Source organism: Oryx dammah, unplaced genomic scaffold (genome assembly GCF_014754425.2).
Source record: "Oryx dammah isolate SB20612 unplaced genomic scaffold, SCBI_Odam_1.1 HiC_scaffold_24, whole genome shotgun sequence".
Classification (NCBI taxonomy): Eukaryota; Metazoa; Chordata; class Mammalia; order Artiodactyla; family Bovidae; genus Oryx; species Oryx dammah.
This window is the reverse complement of record NW_024070208.1, coordinates 74,380,740-74,407,960: the sequence shown is the minus strand read 5'-3', so window position 1 is coordinate 74,407,960 and position 27,221 is coordinate 74,380,740. Positions and strand designations below refer to the sequence as shown.

The 27,221-nt window shown below is 40.3% G+C and overlaps 2 protein-coding genes across 2 annotated transcripts in view; one reads left to right on the top strand and one right to left on the bottom strand.

Annotated features, from left to right (window-relative positions):
* The window catches only part of UBAC2 (UBA domain containing 2), a 170,704-nt gene that overhangs the window by 126,422 nt on the left and 17,061 nt on the right, over nucleotides 1–27,221 (bottom strand). Inside the window, exons 2-4 of the mRNA XM_040267400.1 lie at nucleotides 14,006–14,133; nucleotides 11,464–11,583; nucleotides 10,823–10,932 (exon numbers count right to left, since the gene is read on the bottom strand). Of these exons, the coding sequence (XP_040123334.1) occupies nucleotides 10,823–10,932; nucleotides 11,464–11,583; nucleotides 14,006–14,133 (358 nt within the window). The remainder of the gene's footprint in view (nucleotides 1–10,822; nucleotides 10,933–11,463; nucleotides 11,584–14,005; nucleotides 14,134–27,221) is intronic.
* On the top strand, nucleotides 1,554–5,312 carry GPR18 (G protein-coupled receptor 18). The gene is made up of 2 exons (XM_040267401.1): nucleotides 1,554–1,757; nucleotides 4,136–5,312. Exon 2 carries the CDS (start codon nucleotides 4,170–4,172, stop codon nucleotides 5,178–5,180), a length of 1,011 nt encoding a protein of 336 aa, XP_040123335.1. The 5' UTR covers nucleotides 1,554–1,757; nucleotides 4,136–4,169; the 3' UTR covers nucleotides 5,181–5,312.

The window sequence follows — 27,221 nt, the reverse complement described above, 5'->3', positions numbered from 1 at the left end:
TTGGTACCAGAAGAGGCTAGGCCTGGGAATCTGAGTTCTCAGCAAGCCACTGGCCCTCACTGGGCCTTGAATCTCCATCTACACAAGAAATTGTAGCTCAGGGTTGCTGCTTGTGCTTCTAAAACCCATTCACCTGGCATTATCACAATCAAAAGTATTTTAATCACCAAAGGAAAGGGTCTAAATAATTTGTAAGTCACAGATTTACTACAGTTTTGTTGGAGGAAAAAAAAAACAGCATGTGCCCACAAGTTGTCTTAAATCAAAAAACCAAACGGTTAACTTCATGTTACCTTTTAAAAGCTGACAAATCATGCATAACAAAGTAAAAGATTATTAAAATTTTAGGACAAGCAAATGAAATTATGATTTTTTTTTAAAGAAAAAGAAAAAAAGTTAATATAGCCAAGCAGGCAATGATTGGAGTTGCTCACTTCTCTTTTCTTTGCTTTCACTTCCCTTCTTAGGTTAAAATACTCCTAATATGTAAATTATTCCACTCAAAACTCCCAGAGTCCTTTTTTGGGGGGGCGGGGGGTGTTATTTATTTTTAATTGAAGGATAATTGCTTTACAGTATTGCATTGGTTTCTACCAAACATCAACATGAATCAGACATAGGTTTATCATGTCCCCTCCCACTTGAACATCCCTCCCACCTCCCTCCCCATCCCACCCCTCTAGGTTGTTATGGAGCCCCATTTTGAGTTCCCTGGGTCATACTTTCCATTGGCTATCTATTTTACATATGTTAATGTATGTTTCTGTGTTATTTTCTCCATAACTCCCACCCTCTCCTCCCCAATCCCCTAGCCGTGACAATAAGTCTATTCTCAATGTCTGTATCTCCATTGCCGCTTCCCAGACCCCAGAGTGCTTTCTTAGCAATTCAATGGGATGTTTTTACCAAAGGAATCACTTCTAGTCTTCCATGTGATAGACAAGGAATACGAAACACTGGGGACTTAAAAAATGAAGCAAACCAGAGTCGGGAAAGGTACGTGCAAAGCTGAACCAAGTAACTGAGGGTGGCCAAATTTCCACCATTTAGAAATATTTTAGTAGCAAAAAGTAGATATTGGATGATTTTAGGAACTTGTAGTAAAGGGTTCCCACTAAGTGCCACATTAGCACTTGGACTTTCCTGGTTTAGAGTCCTCACAATCCTACCAGATGGGTATTATCTCTATTTTAGCTCTACAGAAACTAAGTAGGAACAGAGCTTCATGGTATTTAAGTAACTAAACAAAGTCACACAGCCTAGAAAGTGAATAAATTATACTATGAATTCTATTCTAGACAATATCAAATCCCATTTTCTTTCAATAGATGATGCAGGCTTTAAGCACCACAGTAAACAAAGTGAAGACATTTTTCTGTGATTCTCTTAAATACATGCCATCATTTCAAAGGGAGCTTATGCTAAGCATGACCTCATAAACAAATCATTTGTGAAAGAGAAAAACCACATCCAGGGCAAAGTCATAAGTCGAAAAAGCCTTATTTCAGCGAGCACTTCCTGAAAGAGACAAAGCAGCAATTGCAGCTGAGCGAGTACCAAGTCCTATACCGAGTATTATATTTGAAACAACTTTTTCAAGCAACGGAAGAGCCTAAAACAAAAGAAATATAGCGTTTCTTAAATACACAGTTTCTAGAAAGAGCTATTTTAACACAAACAACTCAAAGATATCTCTTTTACAGAACTGTGTTTACCGAAAATGTTCTTCTCAAACACAGCCTTTTGATGGTCAGGAGGTAAGTAGCATTTAATCATTTTTATCACAGATTATCAGAAGTAATGTTGTACTTATTTGTTAAATCTCAAGATCTTTGTTTTAATAATACGTTGCTGAAATTATGCTGGTGAAGGACCTTCAAATCGGTTATACTGTCATCTTCCTATGTTATTAATATGATTTTTATTTATTTTCAGTATTTTTTACATTAATAGTAAATGTAGTTTTTGCAACTTACAGAGAATGTTGATTTAATAAACTGTAAGTATCTTCAGGAGTCTTTATCACATGGTTTTCAATTATGCTGTTTCAAAGAATGTCAAAAGCTTTTAAAACGCTGACTTACAAGATAATCATTTTTCAATATTTATCCAAAAATGTATGCGTGTGTATGGAGTACAACCTGTATGGTAATGCCTTTAAAACACATGCATCACACAGATGCATCAACCTTAAGCAAATGAGCACAACTGTTCATGACATAATAAAGTCAGCTTGAGCCCAATGAGGAGAAAAAGATTCATTCAGAAGAAGTTTGTAAGTAAGGAATTTCTGGGACAAAAATCAGGGATGAGGATGGGTGGAGGGAGTTCTGACACAAGAGAAAAGGAGGATACAAAATGTCATTTATATTACAATTTCTACTGTGGAAAATTTCACTGAAAGTTAAAAATAAGAGCCAAGTCTCTACAATGATTTTTTTTTTGTATGATACTAGAGATTTAACTTCTCTATGTAGTATTTTTCTCATTTTATAGAAATTAATATTCCAGTCACCCCAATATGTGGAAAATTTTAATTAACACAGGCTTTTAAATATATAGAATTCTACTTAAAAATTGTATTTAACCTAAATATTCGGCAAACTCGGAAAGGTAGGAAGGAGGGAGGGAAGAAGAAAACAAAGTCCTATCTTGTCTTTGTCCACAGCAACTGCTCTAATTAATTTTAAATTACTGTCCACGATGTCACTGAGCAGATGGCCAATCTCCCCCACAGTTTTCACTAAAGAGCCCCAGGGTTGAATGAGAGGAAGCCCACTCTGCAAAGTGACATTTTTGAAGGAAACTTTCTTACACCTCCTTATTTCAAGGGGGATGCCACAAGGTTCCATCTGTTTGTAGCAAGTCTATTTTTAATATCACTACTGCTGATGTTATATCGTGGGTGATGGAAGTATCACACAGGGGGGTGGAGGGTCAATGATATTTACAATCACAACTAAACTCCTTTCCAGTAGAAATGGGCATTGCCGGTGGGGTGAAGGGTAGAAATTATACAGTTTCTGCAAACACATAAAGTCAGTGAGTGACTTCTTGTTAATAACTACTTGTCTCTGATGCTCCTTTTTTAAAATATTAAAATTGACAAACAATACTTACCCTTCTGTATCTAGGCAGAGTGAGGAGGTGAAAGCTACTATACTCGAAACCACTTATTCTCAAGGTGGTGCGCTCTGTGCTCCTCTGTAGCCGTGACACCTCCTTCTGGGACACTGGTAAACACCATCTGGAGGATTCAGCATTAGGCAGTCCCAACCGCATGTTAAAAACTAGCCTGTCTATTGTTTTTAAGAGTCAAGCTCTTAATCTGTACACCATGGCACAAGAACTGCTGTTTCTAACCTACGATAGCTTAGAACATGATGCTATGAAGAACTGTTTGCCACTTAGGAAAAAAAAAAGGAGATTTAATGGCCAATTAAGCAATGTTCCATTGACAAACTAGAGAGTAGCTACTGTGGCTCACCCTGCCAAAGGCTCCTTCCTGCACTCAGCCACCAGCCCAGCAAACTGGGCATCTACTATGTACCCATCGGCAGTGGAGACGACACAGCGCTAAGAAGGGAAACCTCCAGCTCTCAGATGAGGACATTTGAGAACTCACTATTCGGTAGTCAACCAGCTATACGGTTTCTTTACTTTCTAACACATAATTTATACATTAATATTTTATATTTAATGAGTAATAAGCCATCATATATTAAAATTATACTTAATGAATAAAAATCAGACATTACTGAGTTACCAAATATTTAAACAGAATAAAGATGATAAAAAGTGTCAAGCTTAAGAGTCAAAATTCAGAATGGCCTTTCCCCAAGTAGTCCCAAACAAAGGATACCTAACACAGGAACAACTGCTACCCAATCCCATATACAGGGAGACAGAAAATGAATACACTGGCCAGTGCATTGTGACACACCAGACCATCTTAATGGGCTAGTACATATTAGCAGTAATACCCAGGGAGTGTATTTCTTAACAAATACTAAGACACATATATTGACTCTACGATATAAAGTACTCTCAAAATCCACTGACATGCCAAGCTGAATGTAAGAATGTTAAGCATTTATTTTTCAACTAAGGTCTCATTCCTATTTCTATTTTACAGTTTCTAAGTGTCATGCCCACCAACGAGCTGTAAGATGACCACCTCTCACAGTCAAGCTCAACCTAGCCTTCCTACTGACCCACATCCAGACCCACATCCAGATGAATACAAGATTGCAGCCCTCGTCTTCTACAGCTGTATCTTCATCATTGGACTATTTGTTAATGTCACTGCCTTATGGGTTTTCAGTTGTACCACCAAGAAGAGAACCACCGTGACCATCTATATGATGAACGTGGCACTACTGGACTTGATATTTATAATGAGCTTACCCTTTCGGATGTTTTATTACGCAAAAGGCGAATGGCCTTTTGGAGAGTACTTTTGCCAGATTCTTGGGGCTCTCACAGTGTTTTACCCAAGTATTGCTCTGTGGCTTCTTGCCTTTATTAGTGCTGATAGATACATGGCCATCGTACAGCCAAAATATGCCAAGGAACTTAAAAACACGTGCAAGGCCGTGATGGCGTGTGTGGGCGTCTGGATAATGACCCTGACCACCACCATCCCCCTCCTGCTGCTCTATGAAGACTCAGACACAGCCTCCTCCACACCCCCCACCTGCCTCAAGATTTCTGACATCATTTACTTGAAAGCTATTAACGCGCTGAACTTCACTCGATTGATATTTTTTTTCTTGATTCCTCTGTTCATCATGATTGGGTGCTACTTGGTCATTATCCATAGTCTCCTTCACGGTAAGACCTCTAAGCTGAAGCCAAAGGTCAAGGAGAAGTCGATCCGGATCATCATCACACTGATGGTGCAGGTGCTGGTCTGCTTCATGCCCTTCCACATCTGCTTTGCCTTCCTGATGCTGGGAGGGGATGAGAATAGCTACAACCCCTGGGGAGCCTTCACCACCTTCCTCATGAACCTCAGCACTTGTCTGGACGTGATTCTCTACTACATCGTTTCGAAACAATTTCAGGCTCGAGTCATTAGCGTCATGCTCTACCGTAATTACCTTCGGAGCGTGCGCAGAAAGAGCTTCCGCTCAGGTAGCTTACGGTCACTAAGCAACGTAAACAGTGAAATGTTATGAATTGTCACTGTTTGCCTTCAAGCTCTTTAAATACACTTTACTATCTATCTTAGGGTCAGTGGATATTCTCTAGGATATCACCAAGTCCCCTCTCTCCTGGAAAAAACAATAAAATAAACTTAAAAAATCCTTCCTCTTTTGTGGGATCTTCTTATTGTGGTAGCATAATTAAATATATTGAAACATTCTAGTTCATTACTTTTATATTAAAAACTTACATAAAACCCTTGCATGAATGACTGGGAGAAAAGCATCCAATTCTCATTTCAGATTCAAGCCTTATCTAAATACATCATTGTTTGGATTTAACCCTATATGCAAATGAGAACTACCTGATCTCAAATAATTGAGCTACTGTTTGAAATAATTTGAATTATTTTCCAACTAGATGCAGCTCCTTTTGGTTTGATTTACACTCAAAAATGGTGGTCTAAGTCCAGTTCTTTGTGTTCTAAACATAAAACTTCTGGGATTCCTATAAAAACAACTATATTCAACTCATCACTGTTACTGATGTACAGCAAAACCTGCAGAAGCAAACACCCAAGGGGTGATACAGGTCATTGCCATCAGCCCTCCCCTCCACTGAATTCATTTTCCTTTGGAAACAGACTACAGCCACTCAATAAATACTTAATGAGAGCCTAGTATGGGCCAGACTCTACAAGGAAACAGACTACAGCCACTCAATAAATACTTAATGAGAGCCTAGTATGGGCCAGACTCTACTTCAGACTAGTGGGGAACTGAACCTGAGAGCCTATATAATCTAAGTTCATTCCCATGACATGAGGTTTCTGCTATATGGTGAAATATGTTGTTCAGTTGCTAAGTCACATCCTATTCTTTGTGACCCCATGGACTGCAACACACCAGGCTCCTCTGTCCTCCATTATCTCCTAGAGTTTGCTCAAATTCATGTCCGTTGAGTCAGTGATGCTATTCTAACCATCCCAACCTCAGCTGCCCCCTTTTCCTTTTGCCCTCAATCCTTCCTAGCATCAGGGTCTTTTCCAATGAGTGGGCTCTTCATATAAGGTGGCCAAAGTATTGGAGCTTCAGCATCAGTCCTTCTGATGAGTATTCAGGGTTGATTTCCTTTAGGATTGACTGTTTTACTAGTCAGAGACTTTGGATTCATACCCAAGCCTTATCATTTAATTCTTCCTAACGAAATAACCAAGTGACTTCTCCATTTAAAAAGGAAAGGAAGTCAACTATAATCTGTAAACATATTATTCTAAATATTATGAAAGCACATAAATGAGTCAGCAGTAACTTCCTCTTTGCTGAATAACCTGCATGACTCTTGGCATGATCATCTCCTAATGGGACTAAGAATCAAATAAATGCACTGGCTATAAATATATTTCTATAACATGGGAAAATAAATATTCTTAAAGAAAAAAAAGAGATAAACACAAAGGAACTCAATCATAAAATAGTATTTTCATACCAGAAGATCTCTTAGATGGTCTTCCAGTCTAGTCCTTCTGCTTTAAATATAAAGAAAATGAGGTCCACAGAGGTTATGTGACTTGCTCAGCTAAAGCACCAGCATTAGAAACCAAGTTTAGCTCTCCTTTCATGTCAACCACCAATTTTTCAACAGTAAAAAGTAAACAAGCTCACAGAATGTAAGCATTTTCACAGCTACATAACGAAAAGGAGTCAAGACAGTACTGAGAGAAAACCATTTGAGTTTTTTAGCTTTATTAGTCAAGTGAGCAAGATACTTAAATATCATTAAGTGAATATTGCTAAAACAAGAGAAACCTCTGTTTGATATGTGCTATACAGTCACAGCCTACTCTCACCTATACAGATTAATCTGCTCTTACATTATTTATTAAATGCAACTTCTCTGCAATGACTTTTCTTGATGAGAAGAATTTGAGAGCACATGATACAACTGAAGTCTTTATCAACACAAAGTCAAAAAAGCGAAAATGTATGTCACGGTTCTCATAATAAAACACAGATAATCTAAAACACAGTTAATTAAAAATAATTTTATTCAGCATTGTAATCAGAAACAGTTTAATATGATATGTAAAACTTCAAATTCCACTTATTCTGGAGTGATTTGATTCTGGGAAACTATATAACATCCACATACAAATACTAACAATAAAAAAATAATAGGTAAGTAAGGACAGGTGTGTGATAAGCATGGGTTACTGGAAGAAACTAATATATATAGCTACTTTTAAAACCTAATGGTTGCGTTGTCTGATTATCAAGTAACAATCATGAGAATCTATTACATGCCAGGTATAATTTCTTTGTAAAGCACCAGAAAAAGAGATGAACATGTCTATGGTTCAAAGACCTCACCTCACAGTCTTAAGGGCTACACTACAGCCAAAGCTACCCCTTCACCATTACTGAGGGTGAGGCAGCAAGTACATAACAGAAAGCTGGTTTGCCCTCAGTGGGCCAGGAGGGTGGCTCAGGAGGCCCAGATAATGACAGTGATGATGTGAAGCACTCAACACTAGCAAGCATTTTAATCAATGTGTTGGACTATACATAAAAGGACGAATAATCCTGCTGAAGGACAACAGGGTGCAGAGAGAAAACCAAGCAGATATAAGAATAGAAATACACAGCAGGTCAAGAATTACCAATGGGAAAGCTGAATGATCAATAGGAAACTCTGGATTGGGGTCAGATTTATAAGGGCTTGGAAGGAAAAAGGGGGGGGAACATTTTATATATATATATACAAACACACCCACACACACATACGGGATGGGGAAGTTACTACTGCTAGGATGTTTGCATAGGGTATTTAATTCGGTCAAGTACAGACCCCCCAATTTACATATGAGGATTTTCTACAAACTGAGCTCAGGAAATATAACTTGAGAAGTAACTTGCTCAAGATGACACACAACACATGGCAGAGCGAGGAAACCTCAATTATATCTGGTCTACGTGATGGCAAAGCCTATGCCATTCACACTATTCCAGATAGCCTTGATGCCATCTTGGAGTTTTGATTATTATTCTGAAGAAAATAAGGATCTAAAGGTTTTTAAAAGGAAGATTGGTAAGGTCAAACTTCTATTTTAGAAAGACAACTTCTGAAAACAATGCATGAAATGCTTTGGAGGTGACAGGTAGACTAGTTAGAGAATCATTATAAAAATCTAGGCAAGAAAAGGTAAAGATTAGTTAAGACTGAGATGACGACAACATAGAATGAAGGGATGATTTACATAGCACTTCAAACGAATAAGGCTCAGTGACCGACTCCAATCACGGGAGAAGGGGAAAGAGTTCCAGCTCGGATGACTGTGTAGATGGAAATGCCTTTAATTAAAATAAAGAGTACAGAGAAGGAGGAGATGAGAGCACAGGAAGAGAGGTGACCAGAGGAGGTGAGAGCTTCTGAACACGACGAATTTTCTCAGAGTCTTAGAAGTCATTAGGAAATATGAGTAAAGATCAAGAAAGTAATATGAACTGGAAATAGAGAACTGGGACACAAACAACAGATGTTAACGATAGCTGAAGTCATGAGACTGGACGAGATAGCGTAGAGAAAGCTTTTGGCGTAAGTGTGAGGAAGGAGCTGCCAAGAGTAATAAATAAGGTCAAAAAGGACCAGGAGACAGCAGTATGCTAGCACTCAGGAGAGCAGGTTATTTCATGAAATAATGGGATGCCAAAAGCATATAGTGTGCTATTGAAAGGTCAAATAAGACAGGTGAAAATAAGCCATTGGCTTCAGAAATCAGTTGGTCACTGATGACCTTTATAGTTTTAATAGTGGTGAGCTTTAAAAAGAGAGAGACACAATTAAATAAGAAGTGAAGAACTGTTGGGAGTGCAGGTAAGTTCGGCACTGATGAGAAAGAAAAACACATTATATGGAAAATACGGCACATGATGCACATACACCACAGTGACCAAAAAGTCTCCTGAGCTTCTGAAGCTTTGCTACCATCATATTGATAAAACGCAGAGTCTACTTATTGAAGTAAAGATTTATATTCCATGAAGTCTATGTTTGAGAATGCGTCGAGATTCACATAAGCCATACAATAACAGAAAGGGAAATATTGTTTCATTTAGGTGATGTCTGAATTAACATCCACAGTCTTCCAAAAGGGATCCTATAACTTTTGAATTTACTCAAATTTGCAGTTCTTGCTATCAGTTAAGATATAAACAGGCAAATGCCTTCTTGGCTTAAGAATTGGTTAAACACACACACACACATTACCCTCAACTTCAAAATCGAATCAATATTCCTTATATGTACCAGTTAGGATTCCATAAAGAAATGTTATTCATTACGAAGAAATAACTGTCACTCCACTCTATGTACAATAGAAAAAAAAGTCCTCACAAGAGGACAACGTAAAGAATAATCAAAAGCTATGTTACTACCTACTCCCTAAACTTATTCTAACACAAACACACATGATATGCATAACCTTTCCACAACTCAATAGGTCTTAGAAAGAACCAAAAGAATTGGTCTTGATGAGAAATGTCTGGGAAAAACTAATGAGTCAGTAATGCTGCTTATTTTCTGAATCAATACAGCATCATTCCTAATGACTATACCATCTTCCACAATAGCAGAATATTTGAACTTCTTAATATAACTGCAATCACAACCCATGAAGCTCAAAAATTGCATAATTATGAGACAGAACTTTATCTGTCTCCACTAAAAGATTATTCAGAATTAAACATTCATAAGACAACTAAAAATCAACATTCATGCCAATAATTCAGTAAGTCCACTATAACTGTTAAGTATTAACGACGTAAGTGTGAGAGCTATTAGATCACTAGCCATATTTTAAAAATACAGATCCAAAGTGAAGCTGGATCGATACTTGCATAGCCAAATAGTTCTCAAAAACACACACTGAAAATTAAAATAAGGCTTAAATTAGTATACATCAATTTTTAATATATGGTGTCTTTATTTCACTGTATCTCATCTCTTAAATACAGCCTCAGAAACTTCATTCAGAGATGTTTCAATATCATTTGTATATGTTAACAACTCTGCTCCTTGCTGCTAGTTATTTCACAAACTAATACATGTTTTTTCATTTTGTTTTTAAAGAAGACCAACACAATACAAAAGCACAAACACTCTACAAGTTAGGCTGCCCATTGCAGGTTGGTCACAAAGTCGTAACCTATATACTGATTTTCTATCTTTTTGGTGGAAATTTATAAACAATACCATTTTACAAAAGCATCATTCTTCAGAAGCTTAACTTCAGACAAATTAATTTTGTTTCCTAACTGAATCTAATTAAATGTTTGTATTTTTGTGTTTAGGTAGTTAAAGTTACAAAGACGAAATTTAACTATGAAAACACAATTCTATCTTCAGGACCAGAACAGAAAATTCATTTAAAATTCTCTAAAATATGAGACTTGAAAGCTAAAAAAAAGACTAAGAATAAAATCTATTTTTCAGATCTATTTTATCTGCTTCAAGAACATAATGAAAATGTATGTATACACTTGATTTTTGACATAGAAAATCAATTTTTACTACATCTAAAAGCTTAAAATATTATTTTACTGACTTTCATGTACAATAATGCTTTAAATCAGATTTACATAGTTATGAATTAAGCTAATCTTTAGGAGCTACTTACAATCCAGAAGGCAAATTCCTGGCCATAGTGACACCAAAGGAATGCCGCACAGCTTCAACAAGGATGAAGTCACCCAGCGCTGACAAAACCCAGGAGCCCAGCAAAAAGGACTAAAAACAAAACAGGAAGAACATTAGAGGGAAGAGTCTTCTAAAAATAATGGTTTATTCAATTAAAACCAACTCAGGTTTACACATATTTTTTTAAAGATTCTTTTTGTTCCAATAGACTTTTCAAAAAGAGGGATTAAAACCATATTGATCTAATGTTATTAACTTCCATAATTTCTAAGTATGTTGAAGAAAAGATATTTACAGCATGATTTATTTTTACAAGTAATGCACAAACCATTAAGCAAATTAAGTGATAAGTGTATTAAAAGTCCTAATTAAAGTGGTTATTGCCCACTTGCACTGATATTATTATCTACTTTCACCATTACTATTATTTTATTATGCTAAGGGCTTCAATTTCAAATTTTTATTTGGTTAATGTCCACGCGCCAAGTCAGAGAGAGGATTATGTAATAAAAAGACATCTGTTAAAAATAACACCAAGCTAACAAAACTACTTAAAAATAAGAAAACAAGTATCTTTTCCCTGTAACCGAAGTAACAAAGGGAAAATACATAAAAACTTACTGCAAATTTTCTGCTTCCATATCTTCTTTCAAATATCCTAAAATTATAAATAAGCAGACTACTGCAGAAAGTATCTTTCAGATCAAGGCAAATTATTCTTCCAGAAATCAACCTCCAGATCTATAGATGAGGAATTAAAAAAGAATAACAAATATGAGTAAGCTCTGTTGGGGGTCTCTTCGTTAGCAAATTTATCATGTTTACTTCAGACTGCTTATTTTTAACACTCTAAGCTCAGATTTCCCAAGGCAGAACTGAAACTCTCCATCTCTGTAGCAGCTCTAGGAGGTTCTGGCAGGAGAGTGGGGCTATTCTCACTCTTGGACAGAAGATGGTTGTTCTCCACCCAGGCAGGTCCCAGCCCTAAGAGCACAGATGCCCACAAAGTGGTCCAGGAAAATGGGACTGGTGCCAGCTTAGCCAGATGAACCAAAGTAACACCACCCCATGATCGGAAAGGTACCAACTCGGGGCCACAGGGCCCTGACACTCCCTTAACAGCAGTGTTTCTCAGGGCTGGCCAGATGGTAGAATCCCCTGGGGATCTTTCTAAAAAGTACACCAACTCTTAGGCTCTCTGACTCAGCTGTCTAGGGCAAGGTCTGGGCATCAAGAAAGAAGAAAAGGTTATGTAGGTGATTCTACTGCATGGACAGGGTTAAGAATCATTCTACTATAGCAGCTGAAATCATAATGGAAGCTCTACGATATTCCCACAGAAAGCAGTAGTATAGATAAATAACTCAGGTGAAGCCCACCTGAGCAATGGCATTAATGACATCCTTATGAAGAAAAAGTGTCACGCTCAAGAATGGATTAACACATCTGCCAATGCAGGAGAGGTGGGTTCAATTTCTAATCCAGGAAGACCCCACATGCCTTGAAGCAACTAAGCCAGTGCACCCCAAACACTGAGACTGCAAGCTGCAACGACTGAAGCCCCCGCACCCCAGAGCGCCTGCTCCCCAACAAGAGAAGCCACCTCAATGTGCAGCCTGAGAACTGTCCCCGCGCCCCAGAGCGCCTGCTCCCCAACAAGAGAAGCCACCTCAATGTGCAGCCTGAGAACTGTCCCCGTGCCCCAGAGCGCCTGCTCCCCAACAAGAGAAGCCACTGCAATGCGCAGCCCGAGAACTGCAGCTGGAGAGCAGCCCCCACTCACTGCAACTAGAGAAATGCCCCTAAAAACAAATAAATGAAAAATTAAAACATTTTTTTAAGAAAAGAATGGACTATCATGCTTAAAATGGCTAATCGAGAATTTAACAAAGGTGGCAGATTATAACCATAATTTGCACTAACATTCTGTGATACTGTGATTTATAAAGTAGAAATGGGGCTTCCCTGGTGGCTCAGCTGGTAAAGAATCCACATGCCAGTGCAGGAGATGCAAGAGACTAAAAAGTTTGATCCCTGGGTCAGGAAGATCCCCTGGAGAAGGAAACGGCAACCCACTCTCCAGGAGACTGGTGGGCTACAATACAGGCCATGAGGTTGCAAAAAGTTGGATATGACTGAGACATGTGCACACATACACATTTTAAAAATATATGTTTGGTCTTTGCCCCTGTTTCTAGCACAGAACTCTTAAAGCCCTTGGAATTTCCAAAGTGAAGAAAGCCATCACGGTGTCTTTTGTCAGATTAATGAGGTGACTTTTGGAAGCACCCAAGAATGGGGACTGGCTTCCAGGAAACCAACTCTGTGATTAGAAGATTGGAACCTTCAGTCCCACGCCCTGACCTCAGGAGGTAGAGGAGCTGGAAGGTGGGTCAACTAACAGATGGCCTGTGATGTAATCAATCCTGCCTGTGTAATGCCCTGGAGGAGGGCATGGCAACCCACTCCAGTGTTCTTGCCTGGAGAATCTCCATGGACAAAGGAGCCTGGCGGGCTACAGTCCACGGGATCGCAAGGAGTCAGACATGACTGAAGCAACTTAGCACACCTGCACGCCTGTGTAATAAATCTCCATAAAACCCTTAAAAGGACAGGCCTCTGAGAGCTTCCCGGGTGTTGAATACGTAGAGATTTGGGGAGAGTGGGGCAAAAATCCAAGAGAAACTTCCTATTGATTTAACCACAACCATAAAAGAAATTCACAAACTCACAATCTGCTAGAGCTGAGAGAGCTTAGCACATCTAACAGATGCTCAAACTGAGGCAAGTTTCTGCAAATGTTAAGTATGCAAACTAATCATAGCAACAAAACAGACTTAACACTGTTTAAAAATTGAAACTGAAAATTGAAAATTGAAATTGAAAACTTGAAATTAAAAATCGCATTTCCATAGTAAAAGGTGAAGTTGAAAAGAAACGTGCAAAAGGAAACTGGAAATACTGCAACTGCTTCATTATAATCTGCTTTGCTGAAAATTATCAATAAATACAACTGGAAAAGTGACTTGTTAACGGGATAGTAATAATAAATATTTCTTACAAACTGAGAGGCTATGAGACCCTGAGACTGGCAGAAAGGAGGGCAAATCGGAGACAAGAGGCTTGCTGTCTCCTCTCCCGGGGCCAGTGGAGCAGCGCTCACCTGGAAGTCGTCCTTGACAGCCTGGAGGTCGTACACGAAGAACCTCTGACAGTGCGGCAGGACGAGGGCCAGCAGGAGGGACAGGGCACTGGGGACCAGTAGAAGACTCTTGGACACAGGTGCCTTGTCTGGAGGGAAAACAACACGGCTTTCAGAACGCCTGTCCCTAAGATTCTAAAGACCATACGAGTGAAGAGCAAGAGAATTCACTTCTTTTGAATTAGAATAAAGACAAAGTTCACATGCTCTGGAATTTAATTCTTATTAACATATATTTGCTAAATATCATCCTGCAGAGGTAAGTGATCAAAGGGCGCTAGGAAACGCATGGAATCTGGTGACAGGGCTTCGTTGTCATCTGGTTTTTATATGAAACCAAACCAAGTTTACTTTCATAGACTACCTTTCAGAAAAGCAGCCACTGAAGTGTAAAGAAACAGAGAGGCATGCTTTCTATCAAACTGACCAGTCAGCTCTTGAGCGTGACTGGGATTCACGTACATAAACATTTATTTTAAGAAATTTAAGTTGCTCAGTTGTGTCCGATTCTGCAGTCCCACAGACTGCAGCCCACATGGCTCCTCTGCCCATGGGATTCTCCAGGCAACAATACTGGAGTGGGGTGCCATTCCCTTCTCCAGGGGATCTTCCTGACCTAGGAATAGAACCCAGGTCTCCTGCATTACAGGCGGATTCTTTACCTTCTGAGCCACCAGGGAAATTTAAGAAGTGGTTAAAAGTGCTAACATGGCTGACTGCAGTGGCCTGCTGAGATTTTCCACAATAGGCACCCCTGGAGCCTTGTCTGAATCTCACGCAGCCTTGAAACGACAGCTCGGTTTCCACTTCCTTCCAATCAGTCTCTCCCATTTTAGGGGGAGCTTTTCCCCCACCCCGCACCCGTCTCCAGGTACTACTTTACCAGTCAGGTTCTGGAACTTTGCCTTCCTGACTACATTAAAGGTTCCCAAGGAAGAATCTTTAATGATTCTCTTCTATATGCTTCTGAAAGCTGGCTATAAAGCCTAGCACAGCTCCTTGAGGGAATGAAATATCCAGATCATCAACACTCAAGACCACAGGAAAGTGTCACCAAAAGGGACATTCTCAGATCATGTGAGGTGCACTTCAATGGTATTCATAATAAATTCCCTGGGAATGAATCCACTGGTCACAGTTGGTGGTGTGGTTACCACACTTGTTTACGTATATAAAAATAGCCCAACTATTTCCTCTCTGGTAAGGTCTTACCAACAGCTAAACTCAAACCACGGGTAAAGTCGCTGCATACTGCCTCCACCACCAAGATGCAATCAAGGCTCCAGGGAATAAAGCTAACAGAGCTCCCCACCCCCTAGAAAACGGAGCCCCCACCACCCAGGAACTCAAACGTACAGGGAAGCACACAGCTGTGAGCCTGACCAATTCTATCGAGCGCTATTTCAACCGCAGTTCTCCTCACTTGCGAAATGAAGAGAAGAGAAAGCTCCCTCAGAAGTCCTATGAGAAGTAAATGAACTGAAGAATGAACGCAGGGAAAACTGTTCCAACCACAATCACCATCCCAGGTGATGACTGCGGCAAGCTCCTCCCTTATTCAGACAGAACTGAGGATGGAGCAGGGGTGATAAAGGTGCAGCTTGAAGGTTTCCTTCTTGACCCTGAACTTCATCTATGCTTGTGAAATGGACCCCACCATTTATTCCTGCCTCTTCCTTGCAGCCTGTAGGAACCACTGTAGGTTCAGGTCTCAGATCTCAAACGGACATCTCCACGGAGCAGCAACGCTACTGCTTTTCTCCAGTAACCTTCCTGCTCCACATTCTCGGTGGCTTACATGTCGCCATATGAATAAGTGGACAGTCTGCTCTGGTGTCCTCACTCATATCGCTACAGTGAACAAGCTCCTGCTGCTGGGGACCACACATCACCCTGAGCCCCTGGGTTACAGTAGCAGATGATGGACCAAGCTCCTCCCCTGTGGTGCTTACAGTCTAGACAGCGGAGAAAAGAAAATACACAAAGTGAGCTAAATACGTATCATGACAGAAATAAATGCTATGGGAAAATTAAGCAGGGTAAAGAGCGAGGCTGTGTGACCTACCATGGACTTCCTGCTCTCTTTCCAGGTAAGAGACAGGACTGCTGCCCACCCACACCCACTCCTGACTAAAGTGGGACATGGCGACGTGACCTGCTTTGGCCAACTCAACATGATAGATGTCACTCCCAGGCAAACACCGGACAGCCAGTGACTGTCCTTAACCTGGGCCAGTGCTCAAGATGGAGGCTCGGCTATGAGCCGGATCCCAACATGGAAGACAGGGTGGGACAGGTCCTCCCGGGTGACTCACAAGAGAGGGAGGCCATCAGTGAGAAACAAAGCTTGTGGTTGCAGACCCCTGACGTTTTAAAGCTGTTGGCTGCTACAGCCTAACTAACTAGCCTGCCCTGGTGGAGGGGGAAACAGTGCTGGCAGGGAGAGAACAAGGTGCTTATAAGGCCCTTTTGACAAGGTGAGGTATGAGCAGACGCCTGGGGACATGGGCCCGGCAGGTGCCTGGGGAGCAGTGTTTCTGGCAGAGGGAAGGGCAAGCCCAAGGGCTGTGAGACAGAAACACGCTCCATACGCTGAAGTAAGGCTGCCAGGAAGGCCAAGAGCAGAATGCGCGCAGAGCAGACAGGCAGGATATAAGCCCGGAGAAGTTGAGGAGCAAACAGTGGAGAGCCCTTAGAGGCCACAAGAACTTAACCCTTTCCTCGGAGAGTGGCAGGATGCTCTGGGGGAGGCTAAGGAGATGATAATACGATCAGACGTGTTTTCAAAAGATCGCTTTGGCTGCTATACCCCATAGGAAGGCAAGTGAACAAGAAGCGAGACCAGTAAGGAGGCCACCATGATAATCCAAACAAGAGGTGACCACAGCCTGGACCAGGGTGATTTGGGTTGGGGTAGTGAAAGTGGTCAGAACTGTCATATGTTTTGAAGGTGAGAGTGGTCAGAACTGGAGTATGTTTTGAAGGTGAGAGTGGTCAGAACTGGCGTATGTTTTGAAGGTACAGCAAGCAGGATTTGCTGGTTAATGGAGTATAAGGCATGGGCAAATGGAGAAATCAAAGATGCCGCCAAAGTTTCTGTTGTGAGCGGTAGGAGAAACGTTGCCAGTTCCTAGGTTGGTAAATCCTGTCACCTTCGCCCTTATCTTGCCTGCAAGATCTACACCCATCTTGCAGAGTGTTCTCTAAGCCCACTGCCACCCCACCTACCAAGGCTCTAGCCTCTCTGCCAGTGTGACTCAAAGTCACCAGTCCATAAGTTGTTACTAGTCCACAGTGAGAACAGAGTGGTAACCAACACACTATGGCCTTCAGGTAGGAAGTCCTGCTACGAAAAAAATATCTATACTGAACACACACTCTGCTCAAATGTCATCTTATCTGCGGCCACCCCATGTGATTCTGTCTCTCCTTTGTTCTAGTTTATTTTTTCATAGCACTTATCAACAAGTGACTTATTAAATAGTGATTCATCAAATCTATGATTCAAACTGACTGTAAGATACACCATTATTTTCGGTGTTACTAAAAAAGAAACACTGTCAAATGTAATTCTAAGATGGCACCAATTGTAAAATACAACCCAAGGCTAGAAACACTAAAATGTGAGAAAAAATTACAATTTGGAATCAAGAAATACATTTCTTTGGGTACTGCCCATCTTGCATCCTCAGTCCCCACTAGAATATAAGCTTCTTTTTTTTTTTCAATTATTTAATTGGGGGCTAATTACTTTACAACATTGTAGTGGTTTTTGCCATACACTGACACGAATCAGCCATGAGTGTCCATGTGCTCCCCACCCTGAACCCCCCTCCCACCTCGAGTATAAGCTTCTTGAAGGCAGAGACTTTGTCTATGTGTTCACTGCTGCAGTATCCCTCACGCCTATTGCAGGATCAAGTCCATAAAGGCAGTCAACACATGTTTGTGTGCTGAAGGGTGACTAATGTATAAGAGACACTCACTAAATACTGGTGAAAGCAACCTAACATCCATGGTGGATAAGTGGATAAATAAAATGCAGTATATCCATATAATGATTTTAATCAATTATATTCAGTCTTTGAAAGGAAGGAAATCCTCACATGCTACAACATGGATAAACTTTTTGGACATTATGCTGAAAGAAATAAATCACACACAAAATGATAAGCACACACAAAATGATAAGTATGATTCCATTTACATGAGCTATCTAAGTAGTCAAATTCAGAGACAGGAAGTAGAATGGTGGTTTCGAGGGGCTGGGGGGAGGGAAGAATAGGGAGCTCTTTAATGGGTATAGAGTTTCAGTTTTGCAAGATGAAAAGAGTTCTAGAGATAAATGCACAACAATGTGAACGTACTTAATGCCACAGAACCATACACCAAAAAATGGTTAAGATGGCAAATTTTATGCTATGTATGTTTTACCACAATTAAAAATAAAGACTGAAAATAAATAAGTTATTTACTGACTTAATAACTGATCCTATTTTTTCAACCATTTTCATTCTGTCTAGGACTAAACCACTAAAAATACAGATCCGAGTACTTCAATCAGAGAACCGTTGCATTCTCCTCTTAAGTGAGCAAAAATGAGGTCCCAAAAAACCAATGAGGAAGGCTACAAGATAATACACAACTGTCCAAGAAGTCCTACATCACAGGGAAAGTATACAGTATTACTATATACCGTAAGATTTACTCAAGACCTGTACATTTCACCATATGAAGTTTAAAGGGAAAAAAAAGAACTTGAACAATGATTAAATTCTAGTTAACATCATGTACATGTAAGTGTTTAGAAATAAGTGACTACAACTTATTTTGAAGTCATCAAAAAAATAAGACAAATTGATGAAACAGAACAGAACAAATGTGTAAAATGTTACCTGCAGAATCTAAGTGGTAGGAATACGGTGTTTATTACAACCATTCTTCAACTTTTCAGCATGTTTGAAATTTTTCATAATAAAACATGGAGAGGGGTACACAGTGAATCACAGAATTTGAGACCTGAGAAAACACTTCAAAATACATTAAGCAAAAACTTATAGAAACGGATAAATCCACAATTATAGTAAGAATCTTCAGCTCTCCTGTCTCAGCAATCAGTGACACAAGTAGACAGAAAATCAGTGTCATGGACTGAAATGTCCACTGCCCTCCTCCAGATTCATGTGTTGAAGCTCTCACCACCAACTCCACTGTATTAAGAGGAAGGGTCTTTAAAGAGGTAATTTAAGGTTAAATGAAATTAAAAGATGCTTACTCCTTGGAAGGAAAGTTATGACCACCCTAGATAGCATATTAAAAAGCAGAGACATTACTTTGCCGACTAAGGTCTGTCTAGTCAAGGCTATGGTTTTTCCCGTGGTCATGTATGGATGTGAGAGTTGGACTGTGAAGAAAGCTGATCACCGAAGAATTGATGCTTTTGAACTGTGGTGTTGGAGAAGACTCTTGAGAGTCCCTTGGACTGCAAGGAGATCCAACCAGTCCATCCTAAAGGAGATCAGCCCTGGGTGTTCTTTGGAAGGACTGATGCTAAAGCTGAAACTCCAATACTTTGGCTACCTCATGCGAAGAGTTGACTCATTGGAAAAGACTCTGATGCTGGGAGGGATTGGGGGCAGGAGGAGAAGGGGACGACAGAGGATGAGATGGCTGGATGGCATCATCGACTTGATGGACACGAGTTGGAGTGAACTCCGGGAGTTGGTAATGGACAGGGAGGCCTGGCGTGCTGTGATTCATGAGGTCACAAAGAGTCGGATACACTGAGCAACTGAACTGAACTGAAGAGAAAGGGTCTTTAAAAGAGGTAATTTAAGGTTAAATGAGGTCATTAAGGTGGGACCCTAATCCAATCTGTCCTTATAAGAGAAGAAAGAGGCCCAGGGCTGTGCACATACAGAGGAAAGACCACATACAGGGAGAAGACAGCCATCACAAGCCAAGGAGAAAGCCCTCGCCAACCCCTTCATCTTAGACTTCCAGCCTCCTGACCTGTGAGCAAATAAACTTCAGTTGTTTAAGACACTCACACTGCAATATGCTATTATATCAATCATTAAGAAAATAGAAGACTTGAAAAACAGTATCAATCAATGTGACCTGATTGACATTTATAGAACACCCCACCCAATAATAGAAAATTACACATTTTTTTTTCCAAATGCATATGGAACATTCTTCAAGATAGACCAACCATATTCTGGGCCATAAAACACACCTCAATAAGTTTAAAGAAATTAAAATCATACAAAGTATGTTCCCTGACTACCACAAAATTAAAACTAGAAATCAACAACAGAAAGATGGATGAAAAATCTCCCAAATACAGTTGACCCTTGAACAACACAGGTCTGAACTTCAAGGGTTCACCTATGTGATTTTTTTTTCCCCAATAAATACATAATACGGCACTACATGATCCATGGTTGGTTGAATCCACAGATGTAGAACCATGGATATGAAGGGCTGACTATAGACTTAAACCTGGATTTTCAACTTCATGGGGGTCAATGTTCCTAACCCCCATGTTGTTCAAGGGTCAACTGTACTTGAAAATTAAACAACATACTTCTAAATAATATCTGGGTCAAAGAGGGAGTCACAAGGTAAAATAGAATATATGTTAATAGAATAAAAAAATAAACCCAAGCAAAATCTGTGGGTAGCAAACAAAGTAAGGAAATTTATAACAGTAAATGGTAATACAGGAAAAGAAAAGGTCAAATAATGACAAAGGCTACAAGCTTTAAAAAACCTAGAAAAAGACAAGCAGACTAAACCCTCATCAGGCATATGGAAAGAATTATGAGCAGAAATCAATGAAATAGAAAACCAAAATATAACAGAGAAAAAAAAATCAATGAAACTAAAAGCTAACTCTTTGACAAGATCAATAAAATGGATACACCTCTAGAGGACTGATCGAAAAAAAAAAGAGAAATCACAATAGCCAGCATTAGGAATAAAGGAGAGGGGCATCACTACAGATGCCACAGACATCAAGAGCCCAATAAGCGGTTTATAGCATTGCAAAATGCACTTAATGCGCTGGAGCATACACTTTAAAATGGTTAGAATGGTTAAATCTTATGTATGTACTTTTATCATAAACAATTTTTAAAGGATAATATGCAAATATCAGAAACAACATTTTGGCCACAAATTTGACAACTTAAGATAAAACAGGCAAATTCCTTGAGAGATACAATCTATCAAAGCTCACTCAAAAAGAAATGAATAAGGTGAAAAGACCTATAGAAATGAAGAAACAATTCACAGCTAAATGTCTTCCAACATAGAAAACACCAGGCCTTGACCTCTTCACTGATGAATGGTACCAATCACTTAAAGGAAAAAGAAAACCAACCCTACACAAACTCATCCACCATGCAGAAAAGGAGAGAACCCTTCTGAATTCATTTCATGAAGCCAGTGCTACACTCATACCAAAAACAGACCAAGACACTAAAAGAAAATAACAGACCAATTATCTCTTAGAAACACAGATGCAAAATTCTCAACAAGATACTAGCAAGTTGAATCCAGCTATACACAAAAAAGATAACAGTCACAACCAAGTGAAGTTAAACCAGGAATGCAAAGCAAACCAATGTAATTCACAACATAAAGAAAAATGTGCTGTGCAACTCTATTCGCATGTACAATTCACTGTACAATTATCTGCATATTCTATGATGCCAATTTTTGTCCACTCATGAGACAAAACTGGACACTCACTGCTGGGCATTTAATAACAGGCTATTCTTGTACTCCGATCTTACTACCAATACTATCCAACATTTATGGATTACTCAGCAGTACACAGTCCCATCCACAGCACCTTATGTGAACGACCTTGTTCCTGAAGGTCCTACACCTCAGGGCCTTTACACCCGTTACTGCCTCTATTCAAAACATTCTCCCCATGTCCAGCCTGTTCTCATCACCCCAGTCCTCATCTCCAACAGCACCTCAGAGTGGCTTTCCCGCATGACTCTGTATTTCAGTTCCGTCAGTCAGTCAGTTCAGTCACTCAGTTGTGTCCGACTCTTTGTGACCCCATGGACTGCAGCATTGCATAGCAATTTTCACCATTTGAAATTCTTCTTTGAAAGTTTTACTTTGTCTGTCTCCCTCATCAGAATGTAAACTTCATGAAGGTAGGATCCTATTTGTCTTGTTCACTGCTGTATTTCCATACCCAGGACAGTATCTGGCAAATAGGAGGGTTTTAGTATTTGGTGAAGTAAAGAATTACATGAGGTAGGTAGTACTCTCTTCAAATTTAGAATATGAGAAAATTGTGACTCAGAGTAAGTTACCTGCTCGTTATCACAAATGACTTAGCCTGAGTTCCATGTAAAGCAAAGGTAAGGCAAAGACAAGCAGGAAGCTAGTTTATTTTGGAATGTGATTCCAGGGAGCAGGGGTGAAGGATATTGGGAATAAACCATGGAAGAGTCAATACGAATATTCATTATGAAGCTAGCCACCTCTGTGAGTGACAAGATTATTCTGAGGAGCTACAGTCCAGAGCTGAGTCCCGCAGGATTTTCTAAGAAGCCTTGTGAATGCAACTCAGAAACATCACCCAGGGAAGAAACAGCAAAGCATTTTTATCCATCATCCCTCAAAAGTCTAGAGTGACCACAGAAAAGAAGGCCCATGGGAAGAATAGAGAAGTAAGTTTTACCAGATCAGACCAGCTCACACCAAACAGGAGTGTACAAATGCACGGAGTAAGAGGTGAGGCTGAAGGCACAGCGATGCTGTTCAAGACGTGGTGTCTGACCGATGGCTGGGGAGTGGCACAACCAGGTACAAACCCTGACAAATAAATAAAACTGCTCCCTACTCTGGCTGGCCACAGAGCTCCATGGTCCAAAGAGATTGTCATCTCCATGGTAGGGTTTAAGTGAAATAAAGAAACAAAAAAGTAATAACAGAAATCAAAGTGGTACCCTGTGTAACGAAAGTAAATGCAGTTGTGAATGAAGATATAAAAAGATGGCAGCCTGGGACAGTGCAACACAGAGTGGCGGGTACTTCAGCTCAGTCGCTCAGTCGTGTCCGACTCTGCAACCTCCTGGACCGCAGCACCCAGGCCTCCCTGTCCATCACCAACTCCTGAGTTTACTCGAACTCATTCCCACTGAGTCGGTGATGCCATCCAACCATCTCGTCCTCTGTCGTCCCCTTCTCCTCCTGCCTTCAATCTTTCCCAGCACTAGGGTCTTTTCCAATGAGTCAGTTCTTCACGTCAGGTGGACAAAGTATTGGAGTTTCAGCTTCAACATCAGTCCTTCTAATGAACACCCAGGACTGATCTCTTTTAGGATGGACTGGTTGGATCTCCTTGCAGTCCAAGGGACTCTCAAGAGTCTTCTCCAACACCACAGTTCAAAAGCATCAATTCTTCAGGGCTCAGCTTTCTTTACAGCCCAACTCTCATATCCACACATGACAACTGGAAAAACCACAGCCTTGACTAGATGGACCTTTGTTGGCAAAGTAATGTCTCTGCTTTTCAATATGCTGTCTAGGTTGGTCATAACTTTTATTCCAAGGAGTAAGCATCTTTTAATTTCATGGCTGCAGTCACCATCTGCATTGATTTTGGAGCCTCAAAAAAATAAAGTGTGTCACTGTTTCCATTGCTTCCCCATCTATTTGCCATGAAGTGATGGGATCAGATGCCATGATCTTAGTTTTCTGAATGTTGAGTTTCAAGCCAGCTTTTTCACTCTCCTCTTTCACTTTCATCAAGAGGCTCTTTAGTTCTTCTTTGCTTTCTGCCATAAGGGTGGTGTCATCTGCATATCTGAGGTTATTGATACTTCTCCTGGCAATCTTGATTCCAGCTTGTGCTTCATCCAGCCCAGCATTTCTCATGATGTACTCTGCTTATAAGTTAAATAAGCAGGGTGACAGTATACAGCCTTGATGTACTCCTTTCCCAATCTGGAACCAGTCTGTTGTTCCATGTCCAGTTCTAACTGTTGCTTCCTGAGCTTATTAAATGCTAAACGGATCAAAGGTTTTAAAAATATATATAAGATCTCTGATTTTTTAAAAAAATCTACATCTAGGAATTTAGCCCAAAGTAATTATCAAGGATATACAAAAAGATTTTTGATATAAATACACTCATCACAACATTGTTTGTAACCATGAAAAAACTAGGAACATGACTATCCAATAGGAAAGTAAACTGTCCTATCCATAAAATGGAGTAATATTCAATTTTAAGAACTAGGTTATAGAAAAATATTTCATGCTTTGGAGAAATGTTCTTAAGTAGTAAGTGCAAAATATTTCTAGCAGCATTATTATATAACACTTTAAAAAAACCAGTTCATACATGGGTTTTTTTTTTTAAGCATGTGTCAAAGTATTAACAGTGGTAATCTCTGAGTGATCTGTTCATGGGAGGTTTTAATTTTTTATGCAAATATTGTAAGAATTAGAAAAAATAATTTTGGTTTAGCTAGTTATTAATTCAGTAAAAAGTGTCATTAAATCCTTACGCAGCAAGACAAGGCAAATCGCTAGCAATCTGCTGGCCCCTCTGTGAGTGCAACCAGGAAGTGGGTCATCCATGGAGAACCCAAGCAGGGATCAAATGGAAGGTTAAAAACAAGTCTCTTCTTTGCAATGGGTCCTTCCACTTTTGCAAATAGGGGTGTTACAAATTTTGAGAATGACAGGCAATACATTAATCTAAAAATAAAAATGCAAAGCATCTATGGGAAAGACAACATAAAACACCAAAGTTTGGGGCATTTCCTTTTGGGTCCCTCAACTCTCTGGCGTGACTGAGGCACACAGCCATCTCCCCTTGGCGGTGAGCAGCACCAGGCTACGGTGACCGTGTACTGTCCTGAAAGAATTAACACAGTGGATGTGGAGTGCTTCATGCCAAGCACTGCGCTAGAAAAGCCCTCAGTGAATGCTCACAGCACCTGAGGCACTCATCTGAATGTTTTAGGTAAAAAATAGGTTAAAAAAGGTTAAATAACTTCCTCAAGGTCACAGCTAGTGAGTAGAGGGGCTTAGATGTGAACTTGTTCAGCCTGACTCCAAAGCAAAGCTTTTTCTAATTTATAACAAGAAAATCTGATATCTTTGTATCCTAGTCCATGGGCCAAAAGGATTTTCACTATTACTATTTTTAATCCTTCACCTGTACCTTTTTGGTTCCTCAGAAAGTTAAACATAGAATTACCATGGTGTCCTGGTGTTAGTCACTCAGTCATGCCCAACTCTGTGACCTCATGGACTGTAGGTCACCCGGCTTCTCTGTCCATGGGGTTCTCCAGGCAAGAATACTGGAGTGGGTAGCCATGCTGCTGCTGCTGCTGCTGCTAAATCGCTTCAGGCGTGTCCGACTCTGTGCGACCCCATAGATGGCAGCCCACCAGGCTCCTCCACCCATGAGTGGGGTGCCATTGCCTTCTCCAGAGTGGGTAGCCATATGACCCAACAATTCATCTCCTAGTTATATACTCAGGAGGACTGAAAACAGATATTCAAACAAAAACCTGAATATACATCAGAGCATACCCTAAGAGCCAAGAGTGGAAAGAACCCAAATGTTTATCCACAGGTGAATAAACAGAATGAAGTACATCCATAAAACAAACCATTACTCAGTCATAAAAGGACACATGCTACTGACAGAGGCTACAATACAGAAGAATCTTGAAAAATTTACACTGAGTAAAAGCAGCCAGAAACAAAAAGCCCCACACGACGATTCCATACACATGGAGTGCCCAGAATTCAAAAATGCAGGGACAGAAAGCAGGTGGATTATTGGGGGGGGGGGGTGGAATGGGAGGGGCTGCTTAGTGGGAGCTGTGCTTCTTTAGGTAGATATAGTCCAAAATTAAAGATTGACCACTGCACAACAGTGTAAATGGGCCGGAAACAAACAGCGGTACACCTTCAAATGGTTAAAATAGTGACTTTTATGTTATGTGAATCCTACCTGAATAAAAATATGCATCTTTTAGGTACTGAAGACACTAGCCACAGGTCTTGCAAAGTGTAGCCATGTGGGCTGTTACAGAGCATCGTAGCCGACGAGCACTGCAGGGGGTGGGGATGAGGGGAACGAAAAGGCAGCAACCCTGCCTGTTCCCACAAGTCACCATGTCACAGCACACTCGCCAAAAGCCCCGGTGTGGTTTGCACCCCTAGGAGGAGCGGCCACCATATCCTACCAGTTTGGTTTTCCTATTTCTGACTACTTAACTATTTGGTAAACTTCTCAGGGGTCCCCCAAGAATCGGGTGACTTGGTGCTTTATGAAGTCACTTAAACTTTTTCATCGAAAAGGGGTTAAGCTAACGTGTGAAAGTCCATGAAAAGGCAGAAACCTGTGCCTCTGGGAGGGATGCCTTCAGCATCCACCTTGCTTTACTGTTCAGGACTATAAGTCTCCTGGAAGGAAACCTGATGAAAATATACCCTCAGTGACCACGTGGAGGACAGTGAGTGCCTTCTGGTGACCGTCCCCACAAAGACGTCCATAAAACTGGTCTATCGGGGTGGGGTGCGGGAGACACAAACCAAACACATATCTGCAAGGCAGAGAAACCCAAGTCTGATTTTCAAGTTTGATGATCCGAGGAACCTCTTCCACTCCTGTCTGGTGGGAAAGTCTATGATTCAAGTCAATGTATGGCAAAAATCACTACAATATTGTAAAGTAATTAGCCTCCAAATAAAATAAATTAATTTTAAAAAATAGAGAAGCAAGCAGAAAGTCTTTTAAATCTGGACTTGTACACACAGCCTTTTAGCACCTAATCCATTTGTGTGTAGAGACGCTACTAAACATCTTAAACCACTGGTGCCAAGACTGGCAGGTCAGTAGGAACACAAAACACCCACTTAAACTCTATAAACATGAAAATGAATTCTAAGTGGATTCAAGAATTGGATAAAAGCAATGAAACCAAAAAGACAGCTCCAGACAAAATACCAGTTCAAGATGACAGACTCTGATACCTGTCCACTTTTCCTCCCTTCCTAAGTCATACTGAAGTGAGAGGGCCCTCAGAATACCAGAGAAAAATCTCCTTTCAAAGTCGACCAGGGAACAATCAATAAAGACCAAGACCTGGGAAGGAGCTATGTGCAAACAGAATTA